General features: G+C 40.4%; 2 protein-coding genes across 2 annotated transcripts in view; one reads left to right on the top strand and one right to left on the bottom strand.

Annotated features, from left to right (window-relative positions):
- The window catches only part of SPPL3 (signal peptide peptidase like 3), a 136514-nt gene extending 113774 nt beyond the window's left edge, over positions 1 to 22740 (bottom strand). Inside the window, exon 1 of the mRNA XM_030292343.2 lies at positions 22569 to 22740. Coding sequence (XP_030148203.1) covers positions 22569 to 22591 — 23 coding nt within the window. The 5' untranslated portion in view covers positions 22592 to 22740. The remainder of the gene's footprint in view (positions 1 to 22568) is intronic.
- LOC115528061 (RNA-binding protein cabeza-like) lies at positions 22590 to 23068 on the top strand. Its single transcript, XM_030335838.1, has 2 exons — positions 22590 to 22696; positions 22783 to 23068. Exons 1-2 carry the CDS (start codon positions 22590 to 22592, stop codon positions 23066 to 23068), a joined length of 393 nt encoding a protein of 130 aa, XP_030191698.1.
- Positions 23069 to 23287: the final 219 nt, after the last annotated feature.

The raw sequence follows: 23287 nt of genomic DNA, 5'->3' as shown, positions 1-23287 counted from the left end.
AATAGACTCTACATATTATAAAATTCAATCAATCCCACTCCTTTCTATAAAAAGCAATAAAAAACTTTTGATTTCTTTTTTAATGTGATTACAACAATCCACATTACAAATCTGATGGCTGAACATTAGTGGTCTTCCACTTAACAGACCAAGAGGTACCTGATTTAGCTATTCGTAATAACATATTACATATTCTTTACTCCAGATTAATTTTTAAGGGACAATAAAACAGAGAATTACAAAAACTACTGAAATATACAGATCACTACCTGAGTCTGTATAGAAGCTAAGCAAAGAATCATTAGAATAATTTGTCTACTATACTTGTTGGATATAAAAAGCAAGTCTGCAAAAACCAATGGTAATGCTATACACCAGTAGTAACCAGCTAGAAAAAGAACGCGGAAGAATCTCCGTTAAAACAGCAACAAAAAGAATAAAACATTTGTTAATTGGTGTAGTGAATGTATAAAAAAACCTAAACTTTAACGCGGAAAAACTTGGTTAATTACAGAAAAGGAATATGCCACAGTATCATGAAGCAGACAATTTTGTCCAAGTTAAAAAATAAACGTGATGTACTTCCAATTAAAACACCAACGGGGCACCTGGGTGGCTCAGTCGCTTAAGCGTCGGACTTCGGCTCAGGTCGTGATCTCACAGTTCGTGGGTTCGAGCCCCGCATCGGGCTCTGTGCAGACAGCTCAGAGCCCAGAGCCTGTTTCAGATTCTGTGTCTCCCTCTCTTTATGCCCCTCCCTGACTCGCGCGCTGTCTCCCTGTCTCAAAAATAAATAAACATTAAAAAAAATTTTTTTTAAACACTAACAAGATATGTTACACAACTTGAGAACTTGGAAAAATAAATGGGGGAAAATCAAAGAACATTCTGTAAAATCATGAAGATAGGATTAGGCCTATGGAATACTAAAAGCAATGCCTAAGCAAGGGATTGGGTCTCAAACTGAAAAATGGCTTTCTCTTGCAAAATAAATGCAAATAGGCTGCTGATTCATTCATTTGCTGACCATCTCTGACACTAGTTTCTGTTCAATGTTTAAATGGCACACTCATAATAGAGACAATCTTTCATTTCCTAAATCATAGCTTATATCATCTGTGGTACAGCTAAAATGCACAATTCATGACCAAGATAGAATCCTTAACTGAAAGCTCACATGTAAGAAGAACTGCGGGTCAAAGTGTTATTTTTTTCTTAAATATTTCCAAATGAACCTCTTAAATTCTTCTATTGTATTGTAATTTTACCATATCATACACAATGAAATAAAGCTAGAGCTTATTATTTACTTGTGGACAAGGGAAGTTGTAGTCACACGCAATTCACCTCTGGAAAAGCAGCTGGCTGCCCATTTGAGTTACCTTACAGATTTTGGGAAATAAGCTCCAAATGCTGCATACCTGCTCTGTGTTAGGTAATTCTATAGATTGTTTCTTCACCAGGTTAGGATTTAATTTCCTGTCCTTAGCCTTTCTTGAAATTTGATACAACAAAGAAAACACAAGTATGACTGGAACTTCCCAAAATAGTGTTAAGGGGGAATTGTTCTAGGTACTGTTAAGATGCCAAACTCTTCCCCTGGGCAAGTGTCTTTTAACATCTAAAACAAAATCAAACAGATTTCTTTTTTACCACCTGACTTACCAGAGCTCATGATATGCTAATTCAGACTATGAATTTCCAAGAGAAGAATTTAATATGCAGCCTTTCTCAGGCTTACTTGATTAAAGGTTCCCTTTATTCTCAGAGAACCATTAATGGCAAAGAGCCTAGGCTTTGGAGTTAAAAATATCTGTGTTCAAATTCTAGCTCTGCCATTCATTAACTATATAATCTTGGGTGAGTAATCAGTTTTTCAATTGTAAAATGGCCGGGGGAAGGGAGCAATACCTACACTTCAGAGGACTGATTTAAGGATAAATTATATACACACAGTGTGTTAAGAATGTATAAACCTGATAAACTTTCAACAAAATTGCATTTGTCCTCCTGAAAGCAAAAGTTAATGATCTTTTCCCTTATATTCCCTCTTTCTCCCTTCCTTGCTTTTGCCTTTTCTTTTCAGTTTTCATTCCTGGGTTTAACATTCCTACGTGATTTTCTTTTAATTTAACTGTTCGTTAAGGTAGCCAGCATACTCAAAAAGCTCTCCTACATACTGACTTACACTGTTCAACTGAATGCTGGATAGAACAAAAAAGAAACAAGTTAGTGGGGCTGAGATACATTACTAAGTGTAAAAAGCAAGACATAGCATGACAGTGTGTAGAACACACTATCACTTCATCAAAAAGGGATTACACAAAAGAATGAAGTTGAATGCTTACCATAAAAAAAAAAAAAAAAAAAAGGATCCCAAATAGATCAAAGTCCTAAGCATAAAAGCCAATGCAAGAAAACTCGTAGAAGAAAACACAAGGGAAAAGCCTTACCTTGGATTCGGCCATGATTTCTTGGATAGGACACCAAAAGCAAAAATAAACAGGCAACAAGAAAAAAAAAAAAAACACATCAAAATTAAAAATTTTGTGCACCAGAGTAAACTATTAACAATGTGCAAACACAATCTATGGAATGGGAAAAAAATATTTGCGGATCATATGACTGATAAGAGATTGATATCCAGAATATATAAACAACTACAACTCAACAACAAAATCAAGCAACCTGAGTAAGAAATGAGCAAAGGACTTAGAGACATTTCTTCAAATATATATAAAATAGTCAATAAGCACATGAAAAGACACTCAACACCATCAATCATTAGGAACATGGAAATCAAAACCACAAGGATACCCTTCACACCCATTAGGATGGCAATGATCAAAAAACAGAATACGACACGTGTTGGAGAGGATGTGGAAAAACTGCAACCCTATGCACCACTGCAGAGAACATAAAATGATGCAGCTGCCATAGAAAATAATATGACAGTTCCTCAAAAAATTAAACTAAGAATTACCACACAATCTGCAATCTCACTTCTGAGTATATATTCAAAGGATCTGAAAGCAGGGATTTGAACAGATATCTGTACAATCATGTTCATGGCAGCATTATTCAATAATATAAAGCCAACAGAAGGATAATGGATTAGAAGACTGTGGCATATACACAGAATTGAGTATTATTTAGCCTTAAAAGGAAGGAAATTCTGACACATGCGACAACATGGATGAAACTTGAAGATCTTATGCTAAACGAAATAAGCTGGACACAAAAGGGGAAATAGTGTATGTCCCCATTTAGACGGGATACTTACAGTAGTCAAATTCACTGAGACAGTGAAGGGGAAGGAAAGGGAGGAGGGTAGAATGAGGAATTAGTGTTTAGTGTTTCATGGGTATGGAGTTTCCATTCTGTAAGATGAAAACGCTATGGAGATGGGTGGTGGTGACACCACGGATGCACAATTTGAATGCACTCATTAATGCCACTGAACTAACTGCACATTTAAAAATGGTTAAAATGGAAAATTTTATATTTTGTATATTTTACCACAATAAAAATGGAGGATTACATAGGATTATACTTATACATGTGCTTTCAAGCATACATTTCTAGAAGAATGGAGAGAAAGCTGGCTATATTTTCCTGGAGAGGGAGACTAGAGGATCAGGAATGAATAAGACATAATAAAGAAGGGCTGAATATAGTGGTCTATTATGTACACACTAAAAACTAACCTATATTTAATGGTTTGAAAAGATGTTCAAGGTATTTTAAATAGAAAAAAAGGCAGATAACAAAATACTATTTGCTGTTTAGTAACAAAGTACTATTTACCATCTAACATTACTTAAACACACCAAAAAGAGTCTCAGAGGTAACATCGGAGATCAGTGAGAAAATAGGGGACTATCAATAAATGTAGCTGTGACAACTGGATTCCTATTATCCTCTACTAACAGGATATAATAATATAATTAATAACCTTACAGTCCTATTACCCTATGGTTAAATAAAACAATTCCAGATGTCTTAGTCTTAACTAAATCCATCTTAATTTAGACAAAATTCTAAATTTAATCTAGATTTTAGATTAAAAATTTGTACATGAAAGGCAAAGTATTAACACTAACTCCAATTTAGAAAAAAATACAGGAGAATACCTTTAAAACCTCAGGCCAGAGAGGGATTTCTTATGACACAAAAGCACTCACCTAGGAGAGATGGTTAGATTCTAGCCCTAGGGATAAATCCTAGGAAAACTCTCAAACATGAACACCAGGCATGATCTCACAGTTTGTGAGATTGAGCCCCGCGTCAGGCTCTGCACTGACAGTGTGGATCCTGCTTAGGATTCTCTCTCTTCCTCTCCCCATGCTAGTGCTTGCGTGCTCGCTCTCTCTCTCTCTCAAAATAAATAAACATTAAAAAAAAAAAAGAGAACACCAAGAATATCTATAAGAATGTTCACAGCAGAAATCTTTGAAACAGTTCCAAACTGGAAACCTACATATCAGTCAACAGGAAAATAGATAAATAAATTATGATATAATTCACAGGCTGGAATATTATACATTAGTGGAAAATGAGTACAAAAAGTGGGACACGTCTTAGAAATAATATTGATTTTAAAAAAGCAAATTATAAAAGACACCATATATATCTTTACAATACTCAACTGTAAAAAATTAAAGTAAAAATAAACATTATATCATACAGTAAAACATAGTAAAACTAGTTTTTTAAAAAACAAGGGAATGTTAAACATCACATTCGTGACAGGGGGAGGAGGGTAGGTAGGAGGAGGGATCAAGGAGTACACACACAGGTGCTTCAAGAAAGTACTCGTAATCCTGCAGTTCTTTAGGTGGTTGGTGAAGTTCATGAGTGTTTATTATGTCTCATAACTAACATACACAGAACATTTATTCTTCTGTAGATATTAAGTTTGACACAAGAAGGAAAATACAGTATGAATCTATCCTTATTTTTGTGAAAAAAATAATCTATACTTCCTATAATACCCAGAAGGGTACCATGAAATGTTGCCACGAATTTTCTAGGTAAGTTAAATTTTAGGTAACGATAATTTTTTTTATTACTACTTATTCAAGATTTCTGATTTTTTATGAACTAGCGTGTAATTAAACAACAACAGTCACAAGCATATGCATTTTTTAAAAGACCTGAAAGATACACAGCAAATTTAATGAGGGATTGGGGGGGGGGGGTGGTAGGTAGAAGTGTTTTTCTTTTCTTTTTCTGTTTATCTACATCTTCTAAAACTGCACCAATAAAATGTGTAGTACTAGAGTTCCATAATTCCTCATCTGATACTCTTGCAGCCAGGGATGTTTCAGAATCCTGATTTTTAAATCTATTTTTGTTTTTATTTTGTGAGAGAGAGTGCAGGGGAGGAGCAGAGGAGGAGAGAAAGAATCCTAAGCAGGCTACATGCTCAGGGCAGAGCCCAATGTGGGGCTCAATCTCGCAACTGTGAGATCATGGCCAGAGCCGAAATCAAGAGTTGGATGCCTAATTGTCTGAGCCATCCAGGCACCCCTTTTTGGCTTTTAGAAAGGCAACACACACACACCCACGAAAAAGAAAACACAGAACCTGTACTAGGATTACCCTAGCACGGTTTCGGGCAGTACCCCATAACCAAACACAAATATTTCTGCAGCAAAGCAAAGAGTCACCCTAACAGGGATAAACAGGTAATATAAAGAACTTCATGTCAGTTAGGGCTTGTTTTTTTTGCCATCAGAAGAAGTCTAAATTAGGTTTTACCACCGGAAGAGTGGAATTATTTAGTGCCTAAGACCAGAGAAGAAGTAAGGCTTCCAATTCTATCCCCACTGATGATCCAACCAACTTGGAGCTTAGTCACTGCAGTCTGTGCACTCAGTTGAGAACAGGTAAAACAACTGTTAAATGAATATTTTATAATACCAATAAATCAAAGCATTTCAAATTCTAAACTAAAAAGCATTATTTCTCTCTTTCAAGCACATTTCAAAAATGAAGTTAATGAACAAGTGTCAAACTAAACTTGGAAATTATCAAAATCATAATGTGTATCAAAAACTCAAGGGGCACCTAGGTGGCTCAGCTGGTTAAGTGTCCAACTCTTAATTTTCAGCTCAGGTCATGATCTCACAGTTTGTGAGTTCAAGCCCCGCATCGGGCTCTGTGATGACAGTGCAGAGCCTGCTTGGGATTCTCTCTCTCTCTCTCTCTCTCTCTCTCTCTCTCTCTGCCCCTCCCCTGCTCATTTGCTCTCTCACACTCTTATCTCTCTCAAAATAAATGAACTTTAAAAAAAAAATAGAAAGGGAATTTGGCGTCTGGTATCTGGACACTGGTGGGAGGTCTCAGCACTAATGGAGAGGGTGAGACTTGCCCGGGGCCATGCCCTAGTCAGCAGTGGGGCCAGAGAGAAAGAAGAAGCTGATGGAACATATATTAGAACATTAAGACATCCAATAGTTAGTAAAACTTAATACAGTGGTCAAGTATGGAGTATTTGTGTCTCACGATGGAAGTACTCATAAGATAAAGTCTTTTTTTATCCACTGTCACTGGGGCACTGATCAGCCATCTCCTTATCCCTAACCCACCCTTGTGGCAATGACCTAGAACTGATCATAGACATCAGGAGGGGGTCAACACTCAACTGCCTGCAGGGGCTAGGTAAATGATATAAACCAGTAATATACAGATTCTGTGTGAGGCAATAGAAAGTGGTGAGGGCTGAGGCAAACTAGAAAATATAAGCTATGAGTAATGACACTCAAATATTAAGACACTTGACCAAATTCAGTCCCTCTAGTAATCAAATGATTGACTGGGACACACCATCCATACAATGGCCCATTCTGAAATCTCTTCTCTTGAAGTGGTCTTAACTACATCTGCTGGCAAAATGCCAGCAGTCTCTATCAACAGTGTAAACTCATGGAAGAGAGAATCCTGTTTATTCTGCATTAGTTACTATAGTGAAGCCCCAGCAGGCAAAGAGTCAGTCATTAATTACAGAGATCAAACCCACAGCCTTATTTTGTCTAACCAAGAGAGAACTATGTGGTCAAACAGTACGAGTGGTATATAACTGATAAACAGCAGGCCAAATGAGACCCTGAATGTACAAGAACAATTAGAATAAGAACCAAATGGTAGCAGTTCTTTCACTTGCCAAGAACTACAGAACCTGGTACACACCCTTAATGATGAGGGAGACCAAAGTTCTTCTTTCTCCTGTTAACTAATCTCTACTCACAGCCAAGAATCTGAGCTGTAAGGAGCTGGTCTCTCTGTACCCCTCTGAAGATTCTCTTCCACATTGGGGCGCCTGGGTGGCGCAGTCGGTTAAGCGTCCGACTTCAGCCAGGTCACGATCTCGCGGTCCGTGAGTTCGAGCCCCGCGTCAGGCTCTGGGCTGATGGCTCGGAGCCTGGAGCCTGTTTCTGATTCTGTGTCTCCCTCTCTCTCTGCCCCTCCCCCGTTCATGCTCTGTCTCTCTCTGTCCCAAAAATAAATAAACATTGAAAAAAAAAAAATTAAAAAAAAAAAAAAAAAATTCTCTTCCACATTTAAAAAAAGAAAAGGCAGTAACAACATAAAACTGAGAAACTAGAAATACAGGCTGATCAAGCACTCATCTGTTTTTCCTAATGATACAGATCATCATACATGTGAGCAGAAATCCAGATCATAAGCTCTTAGACCTCCAGAATGGTGTTTGTTGTTCAATATGGCAGCTGCCAGCCACTTGTAGATGTTAAGTTTTTAAAATGTCGCTACTCTGAACTGAAAAGACTATGTACTAAAAAAATGTAAAACATCTTAATTTTTGTTTTGATTACATATAATCAATGATATAAATATTTTTATATACTGGATTAAATAAACTATATTATTAAAATTAATTTCATGAGTTTCTTTTTGCTTTTAATGCAGCTACTATAAAATTTTCAATTACATGTGTACCTCATTATATTTCTATTGAACAGTGCTGCCCCAAAAAAGGTCGTATTTTACAACTAACTCCTCTAGTGATTACCTTGCTGGCAAAGAACAGATACAGAGGACTCCCTCCATGCAACCCCCGCCCCCCCCCAAAAAAAAAAAACAGCGACTTCAGTCATTAAACCAGTCACAGTCCCAAGACTACTGATGACACAGCAGGCTGCTGGAGTAATCTGGGCATTCACTTACTCAAAGGTAAAGAACTAGTTTAACAATCACCTGAGGTTAATCTCTTGCTAAATGATTCTAGCATGTAAAATAAGGAGTAGCCTGAAGAAAAATCTGAGTCAAAATATTACATTTTTTTCCCCTCAATTTACCTTTTTTTAGGTAATTAAAACTGAGGTGGCAATTCTGGTACTACCCTGTTAAGTGCAAACAGATCTAACATTTTAAACCACTGCTTTTATCCTCTATAAACCCTTAAATATAAACACTACACAAGTAAGAACCACTTCACACTCACTAGGATGGCTATAATAAAAAAAACATGGCCAATGACAAGTGCTGGTGAGGAGGTGAAGATATCAGAACCCTCAAACATTGTGGGTAGGAATGTAAAATGTACAGCTGTCTTGGAAAACGATTTGGCAGTTCCTCAAAATGTTAAACACAGAGAAACAAAATGAGCCAGCAATTCCACTCCCAGGTATTTACCCAAGAGAAACGTAAATTTATATACATCTGCACAAAAGCTTTTACATGAATGTTCATAGTAGCATTTATTCATCATAGCCAAAAAATGAAAACAATCATCACCTGATGAACAGATAAGCAGAATATGGTATATGCATAAAATGGAATATTATTTGGCAATAAAAAGGAACGAAGCACCAATACATGCCACAACATGGATGAATCCTGAACACAGCATGCTAAGAGAAGTCAAAAGACCACATATTGTATTATTCCATTTATATGAAATGGGCAAATCCATAAAAACCAAAAGTACATTAGTGGCTTCCAGGAGCTAGGGAGAAGGGAGAAAAGGGAGTAATTTCTAATGACAGGGTTTCTTTGGAGGTGGAAAAAAAAATGTTCTAAAACTGATTGTGGCAATGGCCCCACAACTCTGTGAATGTACTAAAAACCACTGGATGTACACTTATTTTTATTTTTTGATATTTCATTTATTTTTGAGAGAGACAGAGAGAGAGTGAGAGCAGGGGAGGGGCAGAGAAAGAGGGAAACACAGAATCCGAAACAGCTCCAGGCTCTGAGCTGTCAGGACAGAGCCTGATGAGGGGCTGAAATGCACAAACTGTGAGATCACAACCTGAGCTCAGTAGGACATTTAACCAACTGAGCCACCCAGGGACCACCAGACGTACACTTTAAATGAATGAATTATATGGTATGTGAAGTATACCTCAAAAATGCTATTTTAAAAATATAAAAGATTAGAGAGAAAACCTGAATGCTAGAGAAAGAGACCTACATGAAATCTGACTATATGATATGCTTCATTTTAGAACAAAATGAAAAAGTGACACCTAGTCACATGAAAGGGAAGTGGGAACTTCCAACTGTGGTTGACTGCTTTTATTGGCACTAATTCCTCGCCTCTCCCAGAATCTACTCTGTAGCCATGTGATTTTGCAGCTCCTCCCACAAACGGGGAAGATTTAGTTTTGTGGCTCCTTGTCTTTGGTTTCCACCAAAGACTTGCTTCGGTTGAAAGAATGAAGCAGAAATGACAGTATGCCAGTTTTGAGCCTGAGCCTCAAGAAGTCTTGCAGGTTTCCACCTGCCCTCCTATGCTTCTGCCACTGTCATGAGAAGAACTCCCCCCCCACACACCCATGCAGATGCTGCTGCCCATTCAGTCTAGACCCCAAATTAAACACACATGCAGCAGAGCCGCCCAACTGACTTACAGATCTGAAGCAAGAAGCAAAGGTGCCCAGCCAACCTGCAGACTGCTACTCTAAGCCACCGGGTGTGGGGATAATTTGTTATGCAGTATTACTGCAGCAACAGCTAACCAACACAGTGATCAATTCTCCCACTGTATTTTGAAGAGGTTCCATAAACTAGTTATAACCAAGGTAGGTCCAGCCTAACATCTTCAACAATAATATTTTCAATTACTTAGTGTAAAAGACTGACCTATAGACCCAAATGATATTTGATGCTTGTCCCTTCAAGCTCTTAAACTGAAAGTTGAAAGCAACAGAAGATATCACATAACCTTCCATCTTACTAATTTTACTTTTAGGGTTATTTTAAAAAATAAAATACAGAATATTTATTTTTTTAATGTTTACTTATTTTTGAGAGAGACAGATTACGAGCAGGGGAGGGACAGAGAGAGAGGCAGACACAGAATCTGAAGCAGGCTCCAGGCTCTGGGCTCTCAGCACTGAGCCCAAACCGGGGCTCAAACCCACAAGCCATGAGATCACAACATGAACCAAAGTCAGACACTTAACCAACTGAGCCATTCAGGTGCCGCTAGAATAACACTTAAATAAACTATGTGCCAAGCCACTGAGGATAAAGACACAAAATATAATCAGGCCCTCAATACTTTACAAGGAAACAAATAAGGAAACAAACAACAACTGAAAAAGGTAAGTACGGGGGGCGCCTGGGTGGCTCAGTCAGTTGAGCGGCCGACTTCGGCTCAGGTCACGATCTTGCGGTCCGTGAGTTCGAGCCCCGCGTCGGGCTCTGGGCTGATGGCTCAGAGCCTGGAGCCTGTTTCCGCTTCTGTGTCTCCCTCTCTCTGACCCTCCCCCGTTCATGCTCTGTCTCTCTCTGTCTCAAAAATAAATAAAAACGTTGAAAAAAATTAAAAAAAAAAAAAAAGAAAAAGGTAAGTACGATGTACTAAGGGAACACAAATAAGGGTCATCTAGGGACAACGATGGGAATGAAGAGGAGACAAATTGTTTCTAAAATTGAAGAAAAAAAAATACATACATACATATGTGTGTGTATATATATATATATATATATATATATATATGTATATGAACAGGACTTACTGGCTTGTTTGATGGGGATTAAGAATGTCTCCAAGGTCTCTAGCTGTGATGCCCCACCAGAAGCTCTTGATAGCTATGGGACAGGCTAAGACTGCCTCATCACCAAATGTTGACTCATTATCAACTTGCCTAAACTGAAGCACAAAGCTGGATTTGCAGAGATGTATGGGGCTATTTGCACCTTTGCCACATGATGACTCTGGCTGAGTTTCCTATTCTAGTAGCTGGCTATCTTTTCCATTTGGTCTCACTACTTGAGTTTCCTGATGCGTGAGTCTCGTAACCTTTGCCTTGCTTCTACTGTCCAATCACATCTGCTATTCACTGTTCTCTCTCACTTCTACTTGTTAGTCCCTTTTGTTCTAAATTGGTTGGTAACCTTTAGCATTAGGTCTTGGAACCTTTGCTATCCATGAATACCAGCCTAATATATCATCCTTAGGTCTGTCAGTTATTTTCACCATTGCACAGCATACAAAGGTGCAAAACAAAAACAAATTTCTAATCCCCCAAACTCCTGATTTATCCCTATCCAGACGACTAGGTTATTGAACTCTAAACTAAGATTGAGGCACTGCTGTATCTATGCAATTTAAAATATGCACTCACTAGGCCGAGATTTTTTTTAATTGCCCTTTATGAATTACAATTATTAAACAAGAGAAAGAAATGAGTTAAAAGAGAAAACAGTCTCTTAAAAACAGGGAAAATATGAAGGCAAAATAAGTTTCTATTTAAAAAAAAATTAGCACCATTTTTTTCCAGAAAAAAATTGTATTTTTAATCTAAAGATTAGACTACATTGGAGGTTCATTCTTTATAACATAAGGAACAATTTGTAAATTGAAACAAATAATATTATTGTGAGACATATATACTTTCTTGATAGTAAAAGCAACAAAAATATGAAGGAACTGAATATTTTCAGACAAAATGTAAAGAAAATTAAGGAAAAATATGATAAAATCCTCTTAAGATAAATCATCAGAAATATATCTTTTAGATCCTTACTTATAAAATCTATTACTTTCCAAAAACAATTTCTCTCTTAAACTTCTGATATCCAATCCCTTACAGATATCTCCTATACCACCACCAAATTGTACCTGAACACTGCAATGCAATTTTAAAGACACTCATGTGAATGCAACCAATAATATAAACATTTCTCTTGTAACTCAGAGGTACTGATCATGCTATCAACTCTTTAAACAAAAGCTTAAATACAAGGAATATGAAACTCTGAAATAGAAGCAAGAGAGAAAATGTTAAATTGCTCAGAAGCTGGTTTCCACATAACTTATTGCTCCTCATACCTCAAAGGAAGTTTCCTGCAAAATATTTTCATTTGAGCATGTGACTGAAACTCGTCCCCTGCTAATTACCAAAAAAAAAAAAAAAAAAAAAAAGAAGAGCTTCTCCATTTAAAAAAAATAGTATTATATCACAAAGTGCCTGTTTGGGAGATCAAATATAAATAAATTGGTAGCAGTTGGTCTGCAGTCAAGTTGAAGAAGACTGAGATAAACGAAGACGCTGACTCTAAAGAGCCTGTGGTCCTCTGTAAACGCCTCCCATAGGTGTTTGGTTCGGGGGCTGAGCCACTTTCCTTCTCAAGGTGCTATACGGATATTAGAAAGTTAGGCAAATCTGGCCACAGCACTTGATCCAACTTAACAATAACAATTTTACTTTTGTATTTTCTTCAAAGAGCTGTGAGATGTTAGGTAAGTATTCTCTCCTCTCTTCTATGTGCCCTTTCATTATATTTTTAAGGAAACATTATATTCTAAAATCCAGCACCTGGCAAATGTCACCTCTAAAACATTCATTCTTTAAAAAAAAGAAAACCTCAGCCTCTACCCAGAGTTCACGGTCAAGGTAGGAAGATAGCCACGTAAATATATTCAATGCAAGGTCAGAAAATCATCAAAGTGCTGCCACATGGCAGGATCAGATAAAGAACTACAGGCATCAGAAGAGTATTTCTTCTAGACAAATCAAAAAGATTCTGTAACAAGAGGAAAGCATTTCAGCTGGACCTTCAAAGATGCATAGGACTTACATATTTAGAGACTTGGGAGACAGGCTAACCAGGTATAAGAGCTTGAATAAAAGGGGAAACAGTGAGTAATCCAGTTTGGCAGAAATAACAAGTATTTTAAAGAAAATACAGGGAAGTAGGATTACAAGGCAACAATGTTTCAAATGACCAAAGAGGTTGGACACAATTAACACATACACACACACACACACACACACACACACACACACACACACGAAAACAAGACATCCAAAGGAAATACAATCCGAAATAGTACTAATGTAAAGATCCAAAGAATCAAAGACTAAATGTCACATCCCCATTAAGTGTTGTTCATTTCCCATTAAGTCCCCTTCACAACTCCTAACTGAAATCCATGACTGCAATAAATAAATAAAAATCTCTAAATTTAAACTACAGTAAAATAATAATAATCTCTTTCCAAGATCAATTTCTCTTTCTCCCTGGCTTCAAATATACAATTCTCTACCTTATCAATAAAAACAGAAGACCCTGTCTATACCAAGCATACTCTTTGCTTACATCTTTCCCATCTTATTTGGCAAACAAATGGCCAGTACCCAAAGGATGCCTTTATTTCATTACCCTTCCCTAATTTGCCTTTCACCCTCACTACTCTGATCTTTATTAGTGCACTTTCACTAATGACTTCCTTTGCAAATTCAATAGCCTGTTTTTTCTTCATTCTCTTTGAACCTTGTAGCTTTTTACACTCTTGCCCCCCCAAATTCTCTGTGCCTTTTCTTTCACTGCCATGGAGCTTTGCTAATTACCCTACTTCTGATGGAACTTCCTTTGATTCCTCTTCTTCCTCCCATTCTCAGTTGTGAGTTTCCCAAGCCTCAACTTCCGGTCTTCCATTCTGCCCTCTCTATTCTCTCCCTCCTAATTAACTGATCTTATCTCAAATCTTTCACTCTGCTAGCCTTGCAGCAGTATCAGGTGGCATTTCTGTAACAAGACTAGACTTAGCCCCTCTGAAAGCTATGTTTGAAAATATTTTTTTTTTACGTTTATTTATTGTTGATAGAGAGAGACAGAGCACAAGTGGGGGAGGGGCAGAGAGAGAAGTTGACACAGAATTGGAAGCAGGCTCCAGGCTCGGGGCTCGGGGCTCCAGGGTGTCAGCCCAGAGCCCGACACAGGGCACGAACCCACAAACCACGATATCATGAACCGAGCCAAAGTCGGACGCTTAACCGCCTGAGCCACCCAGGCGCCCCAATGTTTGAAAATATTTTTAAGGTATTGGTGCTTGCACTAATCAATGCATAGATAAAAGAATTCACTCTCTTAAACTAACTTTTACTTCTAATAGTAGTATTTTTCCAAGCATTTTTGAGAAATGAATGTAAATTTCTGGGGGTTTATAAAGTCAGTAAAGCATACAGTCCAATGTTTAAAAGTTAAGGCTGTCAGGCAAAGCCTGAAGATTTACAGATTTGGAGAGTAAAGCTAGACAACTCAAGCAAAACTTAAGACAAGGAAACAACAAAGTCAAGTACTGTACTTAAGTCAAAATGTCTGTATAACTAAGTTGAAGAAACAATTAAAACTTTGCTGCACATGTCCTATTTAGGTCAAGAGTGAAGCCAAAATCTGAGGCCTTCAGATGAGGGGAAATGGGTGTGCCTGGCAGACCTGGTATGGAGTAGGGAAACAGATAAGAAACTGCTAACAGCCCCTCCTCACACATTTTAGGGTCCAAGTGTCCTGGCCATTCCAGAGAAAACCAGGAAAAGACTAGGTTTATCCATACCACTGCTCTCTTCCCCTCACATGAATACATTATGAAGGAAACTGCCTTCAAGCGATCAAAATAAAACTATTTTATGAAAAAACTTAGCTTTTATTCATGGTTTTTCTTGTTTGTTGGACTTCAAAACAGGACCAGAAGATGACCTTACAGCACATTTCAAAGGCAACAATACAAATCAATGACAATTTGCAAACTATTCTCATTCTTTTTATAAAACATTATTTGAACATCTCAAAGTTAAATGCTAGTTATTTCGTGAAATGAGAAAAATCATTTCTGTAGTGAGGAACCTGTATCTGGAACCTGTCTGGATCTTACAATGTAGAGAACAAATACCTTGCTTTTTATATTTCACTTAGCAATTACAAAGCATTTGCACTTACGTTATCTCATTGAATCCTTGCAACAATTCTATGGAGGACAGGCATAACCACTGTACAGAATATAATACTGGGACCAAGACAAGACTAGCTCACAGTTCATCAGAGATGGAAATCACCCCCGAACAAATGTTTCCCAATTCAAAAAAAACCAGAAGTAGATCCTCGTATTTTAGAATTTCAAACAAAAATTTAGTGAATGGCATTGGCAGAATCAAATACTTTCTGAGCCATCACTTACGTTCAATACAATTTACATAAAAAACAACGGGGGCACACCTCTACTTTAGTGCACTTTTGTTTTTTATCCCTTAATAGTTCTTCACTATCAATACCAGAAGTCCAAAATAGAGATTATTGAGTTTTCTTACCAAGCTAGGGTGCAACCTACAAACCAAGAAATGGGATTTTCTACTAGGTCTCTATTAGGCGACTGCATATTAATCAGTCTAATATCTTAAAAATACTTTCAAATCTTTTCACAGGTCCTCAATCTAGTCTAATCACAGCTAATGAGTAGGTCTGTTTTATGTTAAGCTGTGGACCTAGTGAGACCTACTAATAAAACCTGAGAGGTAAGAATTCATCGTGAGGATCATCGGGACTAACTGTAGATTTTCCCTGTAAAATTGAATTTGGTCACCTGAAGCTCCTCTACACACCTAAGAGGTTAAAATTACGGAAGAGGAGAACTCTACCTCTCACTTTTTAAGTGAGGATTGGAGAATGTGTTACAGAAACTTGTTGCAAAGTTCCAAAAATTTCTTGATTTAAACATACAACGAATAAAACCAATACTTCCCTTTAACTCTCAAGAAACAACCATTAAACGCCAGAAAATATATTATAGAATTTAATAAATCAAGTAATTCTTATGGCTCTATTGCCAGGGACAGCAACCACATGAAGTTCAGATGCCAAACGTAGCCAACTAAAACAGCACTTGATTAGACACACTCTCTCCTCTTAGAACACCCCTGGATTTTCCCTGAGATAGTTTGATGAAACGTGAGAATAATAAAAATGAAGTTATTATGTTGAAGTAAAATACAACTATACAGAACTACATAACACCTCAATTCAGTGGCATTTGTCATCTCTAAAATAAGTGGTCATGTAGAAATCTGTTTTGAGAAATCCACGGGCATTAGGCATTTTAATTCGTAATACTACTTGCTAAATTATAGGCTGATATGGCTACAAACTCTCCAGCTTCCCCCTTCCCCCTCCCCAGGCTTCATAAGAAACACTGAGGAAAATGATTTTGGTACAAATTCTTGGTTTTAGTTTTGGTTAATTTTCAGCTTGAATCATGCATCACCAAACCATTATTACAGCACCTTAACTCTAAGCAAAACATGTTTTTAAAATGAGCAAATCTTGGGGCGCCTGGGTGGCTCAGGTGGTTGAGTGGCCAACTTCGGCTCGGGTCATGATCTCACGGCTTGTGAGTTCGAGCCCCGCGTCGGGCTCTGTGCTGACGGCTCCGAGCCTGGAGCCTGCTTCGGATTCTGTGTCTCTCTCTCTGCCCCTAACCCACTCACGTTCTGTCTCTGTCTCTCTCAAAAATAAATAAACATTAAAAAAATTTTTTTTAATGAGCAAATCTAAAGTTTATACTAGAGACATATTTTCAACTGAGTATTTTCTCTCTGAAAAACTTGTATTAGATGCAATGACCACAAGATACAACAATCAGATATGATCACTAGAGATAAAATGACACACAACAGTAACTGCAAAGTGGAAGTGACTTCCGTGAGTTCCAGAGATCTGTGTTATTTCTCACTCTCAGGTTTAGCACTATTTGTAAATACCTCACAGGATAAAGTCCATTATCATAACACTATATCACCTCAACATAATGCAATCCTTAGAGCAGATCTTAAACGTAGGCCAGAGGGAAGCATTATCATTCATTTGTTCAGTAAATATTTACGAGCTACCCATTACGTGCCAGGCCCTGGAGAGAGTATCAAAATAGATTCTTACCCTTGTGTAACTTTTAGTTTGTTTATGGTCTGTCATCCCTCAGAGACACACACAAGATGAGACTATGAAGAGTCTACCAAGGAACTTAAATTTTATTCTAAGTGTGGCCACCAAAGGGTTTTAAAAGCAGAGGATTGACAGGATCTGAGTCAAGGAGTTAGAAGGCCACTCAGAAGGGCCATCGTGTGGAGAGTGGGGGGAACCCAGTGAGGAGGCTAACAAGGAACTCACTCAAAAGATGGGCTGGCTTGAGTGGCGACTGTGGAAATGAAAGTAGATTCAGTGACAGAATCTTCGTGTCAGTCTGGACTTTGAGCCCTTTTACCATTTACATGTTATCTGGCAAGTTACTTAAATTCTTTGAGCCTCAGTTCCCTTACTTAGCAATGCGTGTAAAGCCCTAGCATAGAGAAAACACAATAAATTATTATGATACTATTTTGGTAACAAAATTCATCCCAATGAGGTTCACATGTACTTATTTCCTTTTCCCCCTACACCAACATTAACCCTAACATAAGTAACTTTTACCACCAAGATTCAAGTGCACTTATAAATAAGTACTGCATTGGCTCCATCAAGAGACAAGCCTAAAAAAAAAAATTAAAAAATAAAAATAAGAGAGACAAGTTCCCCTTTCCCACAGAACTTAAGCTAAAACAATTGCTCAAAAATATTTATCAAGCAAGGTATTTTTCTCAAATTAATAAAAGTCTGGTTTGCACCTTCTATTTGTGTTTTCACATGCATTCCTTTACTTCCTCACTTAACAAGTAAAAAGGATACAAGCAGAATCTTGTGGTTTAATCATGATAAAGACTGTGGTGTTACTACCAATAACTTTAATTTCATATGTCAATAGCTTTTATTTAGAACTTTATTAAGGATGGCATTACTCATTCTTATAGCAAGTGATACCAGGAAACTAAGTTACCAAAAGCCCTCTTCTATAAGTATATGGATTATAATAAACACTCATCTAACTGTAGCTTCCCTTTACACTTAAAATATTCTTTCAACAAGGGTGCCTGGGTAGCTCAGTCAGTTGAGCGTCCGACTTCGGCTCAGGTCATGATCTCACGGCTCATGAGTTCGAGCCCCACGTTGGGCTCTGTGCTGACAACTCAGAGCCTGAAGCCTGCTTTGGATTCTGTGTCTCCTTCTCTCTCTGTCCCTCCCCTGCTTGCACTCTTGTCACTCTCTCTCTCTCTCTTTCAAAAATAAATAAACATTAAAAAATTAAAAAAAAAATCCTTTCAACAAAGGATGAAACACCCTGAAAATCATGTTCACTCAATCAGCTCCTAAGCAGGAGCTATGGGCAAGACAGAGGTTAGTGTTAATAGTGTCCTTACCCTCAAGGAGTCTACAATCTAATGAAGAGGCTTAGGTATTCACACATGTAAAGGGAGGAATGATGCAGACTACAAGTATCAACAATAAAGAGATCACTTTCAGTTGGGGTGTTCAGAAAATGTTTCACAGCTCAGTGGAATTTGCAGTGAACCCTTGGGTGACAGGATTTTGATAGAATTTGCTAGGAAGAAAGTGTGATGAGGAAAACAACTATTGAGAACAAGAACTTTATTTTTCTGAGTTGCTACCTAGCCATTTTTTAGTATGATATCCATAATCACACCCAGAGTCTGGACATTCAGATAAGGACTCAAGTTTGGGATACTCACCACAAGTCCCTGCTTTGCTTTTCCCTGGGCACCTTTTAAAAATAACCACTAGCATTAAGCCCCCCAAACTACTGACCTCCACACCAATCACAGGTGCTTGCTACCCGGCTATGTATCTCCTGCTCATGACGTGGGACACAGGTCTACCCTCTCCCTGGCTCATGGGGCCCCACGATTTCAGTTACCAGGGTCAACCACAGTCCAGAAGCAGATAATCCTCCTCCTCACGTACTGTCAGAAGGTCAATAATAGCCTAATGCTACATCACAATGCGTATGTTCATGCACCTAACTTCAACTCATCACATAAGCATCTTATCATCTCCTATCATCTCAACAAGGGTGAGTACAGTACAGTAAGATGTTCTGAGAGACCATACATGACTTTTATTATAGTATGCCATCATAATTATTTTATTTCTTGTTGTTAATCTCTTACTAGGCCCAATTTAGCATCTACACTTTATCGTAAGTATGTATGGATAGAGAAAACATAGGATATATTAGGGTTCAGCACTATCCTTGGTTTCAGGCATCCACTGGAGTCCTAGCATGTAAACCCCACAGACAAGGGGAACTCTGCACTTCTGCTGTATGGGTGTACTGAAACTGCACCTTCAACCAGAGCAACCCCATGGATTTCATGTGCCCAAAGTGGAAGCTCACATGCTCAGGGAGCTACCTGCCCACTACCTGGGTGGCTCGTGCCTCCTCATTCATCAGGTCATAACCTACATATTCTTAATACAGCTACTCACAGAAAGCTTCTCAACACAGAAAGCAAGCACAAGAAATCAGAAAACAGCATGAACAGCATGTGTGGAGTTTTTAAATTAACTTTTTGTTATGAAAAATGTAAATATGTCCAGGTATACAGAATAAAATAATAAACCCCCATGTACTCATCACTAAGCTTCAACAATTACCACCTCATGGCCAATCTTGCTTTATGATTTACATTATCTTATTATATGAAAATCCTAAAGAAACCTATTTTCATTCTTCTGACTTCTACATTCTTCGCTGACTCCATCCTCAGACAAATCTATGTTGCCACAGTGGTCTCCATGAGGTTGATTTTCCTCAAGGCCACATACAAATAAGGCATAAGTCTATTAAAAAAAAAAAAAAAATCAACTCTTATTTGCCTGAACCTAAGGAATGGTGACAAAGATACTGCAAATGAGAGATATTCCAAAACTCAGTTTACATGTACTTTTGGAATACCTTTTCCATACTTACATTTCAAGGAGAATGAATAAAATGATGGGAGAATTCATGTCCAACAAAATAAAGCATCACAGATGAAGTATCTTAGACAAATCACTTGTCCTCCTGAGCCTACATTTCCTCCTCTTTAAAACAGGGAGTGATCACCGACCTCAGGGCCTTGGGAGAATTAAACAAGTACCTTACTGCCAAATGGATCATTACCTCTGGTAACTATCAGAACCTAGAAAGCTGCCTGGTTTTCCAGTCCTCTCACCTCAGACAACTCCCTCTCTCAAGATGATGTAAAAAGTTTCTCCATCTCAAAACATACCAAAGATGACAGGCTAAGCATTCTGATTTCAAGGAGCTTCTCTGCCTGTAAAGCCAAAGGGAGCTGAGATTGAAGTATTTCAGTAGGATGAATATTGTAAACTATCAAACTTCACAAAATAGTCCCTACTGAACGAGCAGAGCTGTCCAACATCACACAGAGACAGTGTGTGGCCAACCTACCTAGTGAAACACTCTCATTTCCCCCACTTCTTGGCCAGTGTATTTCCTCCAACCATCCGCGGCCTGTATACAGCACAAAGCAGGGTAGCCATCAGGACTCTCAGCTGGGCCAGAGTGTTAAGAGCTTGAGATGAGTTAGCTACCACAAGGCGAACTTACTCTGTCCATAAGAAAGCTCCAGCCACAATCTTGTGTTCCTTATTACCTGCTAGGGAGAGGCAGCTCGCTGTTGCTCAAAACTATCCAATTAAACAGCTTTTAAAAATACATATGCGGTCACAACTGTTTACCAACGTTTTAATTCTTCTTTTAGTGTTACTTTATTTCAGTCTTTCCGTTATCTTCTTTTTGAGCTTGTATACACATCATTGAGGTTCCCTTTTGAATGATCATCTTCAACCATCAACCCTCTTTCCCTCTGTGAAGACAGAATGAGTTCCTGACTTATCCTAACGCCAACCACCACAAAGCATCCACTCAATTAAAGCCCTCCACCTAAAACCATTCTTTGTTTTCACTTATTACCCATTCTCTGTTTCCCTAACTATAATGTAGTAAAATGTAACACTTTACAGTTTGCCATGTGCTTTGTAAAGTTATTCATTTAATCTTTACAACCCAAGAAAAAGGCAATTCTCCTATCGAGTAGTAAGGGAAAAGAAATGGAGAACTTACTATCCTGCCCAGTTATAAAGCAACTTAGTGGTGAACCGGACCTCCAAACCAAGTCTTCCAAGTCCAAATGCCCTGCCCTTCCTACTCTATTGTGCTCTTTTCTAACAAGGGAAAGCACACAATTCTGTCCCAAGTCAAATTTGCTTCAAACCAAAGGCAAACCATCTTCAATCTCTCTAGATTGCAACCGGATTCCCCATCCCCACACCATCATCCCATTTCTTGCCTCCTCACCCTCCCGTTACTACCTCCTCCGCACTATCCAATTTCCACTCTTCAAGGAAACTATCATCATTCCCTCAACCCCTCCTGCAAATATTCCACCTCCACATGCTACAGGGAGGCCTCTCATCCCCTTCTCCCCAAACACCGCACTCCCTTCTCAAGACAGGTATGTTCTCACTCTATAAACTACATAGTAACGCTTCTCAGTCCTTAATAAGCTATTTAATAACTTTAAAAGTCCTATAAAAATGGGCAGATCTTGCAGATCTCCCATCTCCACACTTGACCCAGGGCACCAGGCCACTTTAAATTCTGAAGAACAGAGTACCGACCCTCACAAAGATTCTACTCATGCCCCACTGCCACCAACGACCTCCCTTCCAGAATGTGGTTATCCAAACAGGCTCCCCTTCCAAACTCTTCACAAGGGACTTCCCTCCATGGCTCCCAAGACGCTCCTTCCGCCGTTAACCCTTCCGTCATGCCCGGGCCTCTGCCCACCTTACCAACTCTCCCTTCACTCGCCCTCCAGGTGCTGAGCAGCGGCCCCAGTTAGACGGCCCCTCCTCTCTCACAACTTCCAACTTCGTCCTCTTTTATCACCTGTTTTTCCCACCAGCTTCCTCGCAACCCAGTGGCTCAACCCTTGCCCCGGCCCGCCTCTGCCCACCCTTTCAATTCCTCCTGCCCGGGAGCCACCCCCTCAAGTCGGTTCCGGGGTGCCCAGGGGATTCAACTTCCCATCCGCGGGCCTCCCACCTTTGGGGTCATGCTCCCCTTCTCCATCACCTGCTCCGCCCATGACCAGATGACATCCGCCGCGGCCGCTGCCGCCGCCGCCTCCATCCCCCTTCTCGGGCGCCGGGTCCCCGGCCGCTGACCGCCTCCCTCCAGCGCCAGCCGCCCCCTCTGGTGGGGACGAGGGGGGCGTGCACCCCCAACCCGTGCCCTCCCCCCCCCCCGCAACGCGCACCTGTTCCTCCTCCTCCTCCTCCTCTTGCCCCCAGCCGGCCGCGCCGGCGCCCCGACCCCCACTTGCGCCGCGCCCCGGCCTCCCGAGCCCCGCACTCACCACGAGTAGGTCTGCTCCGCCATGGCGCTGACTCTCGTGGGCTCCGCTGCAGGCTCTGGCCGGGCCCGGCGGCGGCGGCGGCGGCACGAACGGGCGGGCGGCGGACTCGCTCGGGCCGGGAGCGGAAGGCGCGGCCGCGGCCCGGCGCTCGCTCTCTGGCTCGCACGGCGGGCGGGCCGGGAAGGCGGCTGGCGGGGAGAGGCCGGGCTCCAAGGCGGCCCCGCTCCCTGGGCCCCGGGGCGGGGCGGGATCCGCTCTCGGCCTCCCTCACCGGCGGCGGCGGCGGCGGCTCCGCTGCGGCTCTAAACCCAACATGGCGGCGGCGGCGGCGGCGCGGAGAACAAGGGGGCCCCGGGGCGGGCGAGCGGCGAGTGGGCCCCGCGCTCACTGCGCGCTGGGCCGCGGGAGCGCCGCGCTCGAGCGGCGGCGGCGGCGGCCGGGGGACATGGCCGGCGGGCGGAGGCGGAGACGGCGGCGGCGGCGGCGGCGGCGGCGGCTGAGGGGGGCGCTAGGCGTTGAGGCGAGGCCGCTCGGCTCACACCCGCCGAGGGGAGGAGAAGAGGGGGCGGGGGCCAGCCTTGGACCCGCGCGGGTCACGTGCCCAAAACACGCTCACGTGACGCGCGCGCCCCGCCCCTCGCGCCAGGCCCTTGCGCGGGGACGTCGGTTCGCTGGTTCGAGGCGACTGTTGCTCGCAAGGCTTCTGGCGGATGGGCCGC

Source organism: Lynx canadensis, chromosome D3 (assembly GCF_007474595.2).
Source record: "Lynx canadensis isolate LIC74 chromosome D3, mLynCan4.pri.v2, whole genome shotgun sequence".
Taxonomy (NCBI): Eukaryota; Metazoa; Chordata; class Mammalia; order Carnivora; family Felidae; genus Lynx; species Lynx canadensis.
This window is presented reverse-complemented; position numbering and strand designations above follow the sequence as displayed.

What these genes read in the sequence shown, in the direction of transcription:
- LOC115528061 (XM_030335838.1), top strand. Translation starts at nt 22,590, where the DNA reads ATGGCGCTGACTCTCGTGGGCTCCGCTGCAGGCTCTGGCCGGGCCCGG. An exon ending in GCTCGGGCCGGGAGCGGAAG is followed by an intron (nt 22,697 to 22,782) that starts GCGCGGCCGCGG and finishes CCGGGCTCCAAG; the next exon opens with GCGGCCCCGCTCCCTGGGCC.